The sequence below is a fragment of the Crocodylus porosus genome, unplaced genomic scaffold (assembly GCF_001723895.1).
Source record: "Crocodylus porosus isolate Cpor-Errol unplaced genomic scaffold, CroPor_comp1, whole genome shotgun sequence".
Taxonomy (NCBI): Eukaryota; Metazoa; Chordata; order Crocodylia; family Crocodylidae; genus Crocodylus; species Crocodylus porosus.
Genome location: NW_017728886.1, coordinates 100,362,861 through 100,364,853, shown reverse-complemented (window position 1 = coordinate 100,364,853; position 1,993 = coordinate 100,362,861). Strand labels below are relative to the sequence as shown.

Here is a 1,993-nt window from a genome sequence, read left to right as displayed (position 1 = left end):
GGACTGGATCCAGCCACTGGACTGGATCCAGCCACTGGACTGGATCCAGCCACATGGTGCAGAAGAGCTTGGGGGATTGGGGTGGGGGAGGGAGGGAGGAGTGCAGTCTTGGGGGTGGAGGTGCAATGTGGCCCTGATTCAGCCATGCAGGTTTTAGGAATTTGGCAGCAGAGGAGGAGTGGAGCTATTAATTGCCACTGCCCCTCCTCTGGCAAATTTCCCAACTTAAGGGGAGCCCTACAGGCCAGATGCCATGGCTTCACAGGCTGGATGTGGCCCACAGGCCAGGGGTTCTGCATCCCTGTCATAAACCACTGAACAGCTGTATTTCACTGATGAAAACCATAAAGATACTGACCTACAAGTGGAAGTATTTGCTTTAGAACAGCAATGCAATTTAGCCCCATCAAGGCCTGTTGAAGGAGGAGGATGCACAGTGACTCCAGGGTGAACAGACCTTGAACTCTCAAGAAAACATTGCCAGAGGGGATCCTGAGGCAGAGGCATCGTTTTGCAGCCTTCTATAAGTCCATCAACAATTTCAAGTTCGGTTTTCATTGACATTAGAATCCTTTTACAAGCAGTCTGGCAGACATAATCTTCTGCTCTGTCACAGCAGTACAAACCTAATATCCAAACAAAAGTAAAAATGATCTACTATTGACCGGCATAATGGCAACAAAATACACCACAGTTTTGCTTTCCATTAAAATATAATAACACTTCTATAAAAAATAATAATATACTTCAACTTCTATAATAAAATCAAGAGCAATGACAAACATTTTTTTCATTTTAAATGCTAACTGATAGAACTGTCAAAGGAAAAAAAGAAGTGGTTATGGCAGGGGCGGGCAAAATGCGGCTCACGGGCTAGATGCAGCCCACCAGACCATCCTGTCTGGCCTGTGAGGCCCCTAAAAAATTTAGAAAATTTATATTTATCTGCCCCTGGCTGCCTGTCATGCGGCCCCGATGGCTTGCCAAAACTCAGTAAGTGGCCCTCCTCCTGAAATAATTGCCTGTCCCTGGGTTAGGGTATTAATAAATATATCATAACTATCAATAAAAACCTCCCAAAAATTATCATTGTATATTAGATTCTATACAAAACATTTTCGATGCATTACTTCTCTGATTATGAAGTTTATGGAAAACTTAAGCTTCTTTACTTACTATCTGTAGGATTTCTCATTGGATATGATTGTGTGTAGTTATTCACACAGTGTATTAACTGAGGGCTAATAGCAGCACAGTAATTTTCAACTGCTTTAATTTGTGAAGGACCAGGGGAGGAATCTGTCCGGAAAATTGCTTGACAATATTCTCGGCAGTTTGTATGATGACCTGCATAACTGCAGCAAACTGATCCCACTAAAAAACAGAAAAAAAGAAAAAGGAAAAACAGAATTATGTATCCTGAACATAGAAACACAGACCATATATATTTTATAGCACAATTCACTTATGGACTTGACCAATAGCCAAGCTAATATTGGAAAGCCAGTATTAGAAAGAAAAAAACAACTTCTTATCAGCAACACTAAAAACATTGCAACTGTAAGAATGCGTGTCCTTACAGCAGGCAAATGAGGCCAATATTTTCTGTTTTGCTTAGCAACCTCTGCAGCCAGACCTGAATGCAAAAGTGCTTTCATGAAATGTATGTGTGTATGTATATATATATATAAAATCTTGAATACAGTCATATGTGCCCCATGGTATAACTTAAATACAACATAAATGAAAGTTATAATTTATAAATTTTATGTTTATAAAATAAAAATACTCAAAATAGCACCTGACCTCTAATTCAAAAGCAAAGGAATAAAATTCACATAATTAAATACAGACACTTCCTGAAAATTATTGTGTAATTTTTATGTGACATTTATTCTTCCCCTCCACAATTCAAAAAGGATGTGGAGAAGCTTGAGAGAGTCCAGAGGAGAGCCACGCGCATGATCAGAGGTCAGGAAAACAGATCTTACGA

General features: G+C 39.7%; 1 protein-coding gene across 2 annotated transcripts in view; it reads right to left on the bottom strand.

Moving 5' to 3' along the window:
* The window catches only part of RECK (reversion inducing cysteine rich protein with kazal motifs), a 101,689-nt gene that overhangs the window by 48,178 nt on the left and 51,518 nt on the right, over positions 1 to 1,993 (bottom strand). For both annotated transcript variants that reach the window (XM_019539784.1, XM_019539776.1), the window contains exons 7-8: positions 1,177 to 1,374; positions 359 to 626 (exon numbers count right to left, since the gene is read on the bottom strand). In XM_019539784.1, the coding sequence (XP_019395329.1) occupies positions 359 to 626; positions 1,177 to 1,374 (466 nt within the window). The remainder of the gene's footprint in view (positions 1 to 358; positions 627 to 1,176; positions 1,375 to 1,993) is intronic.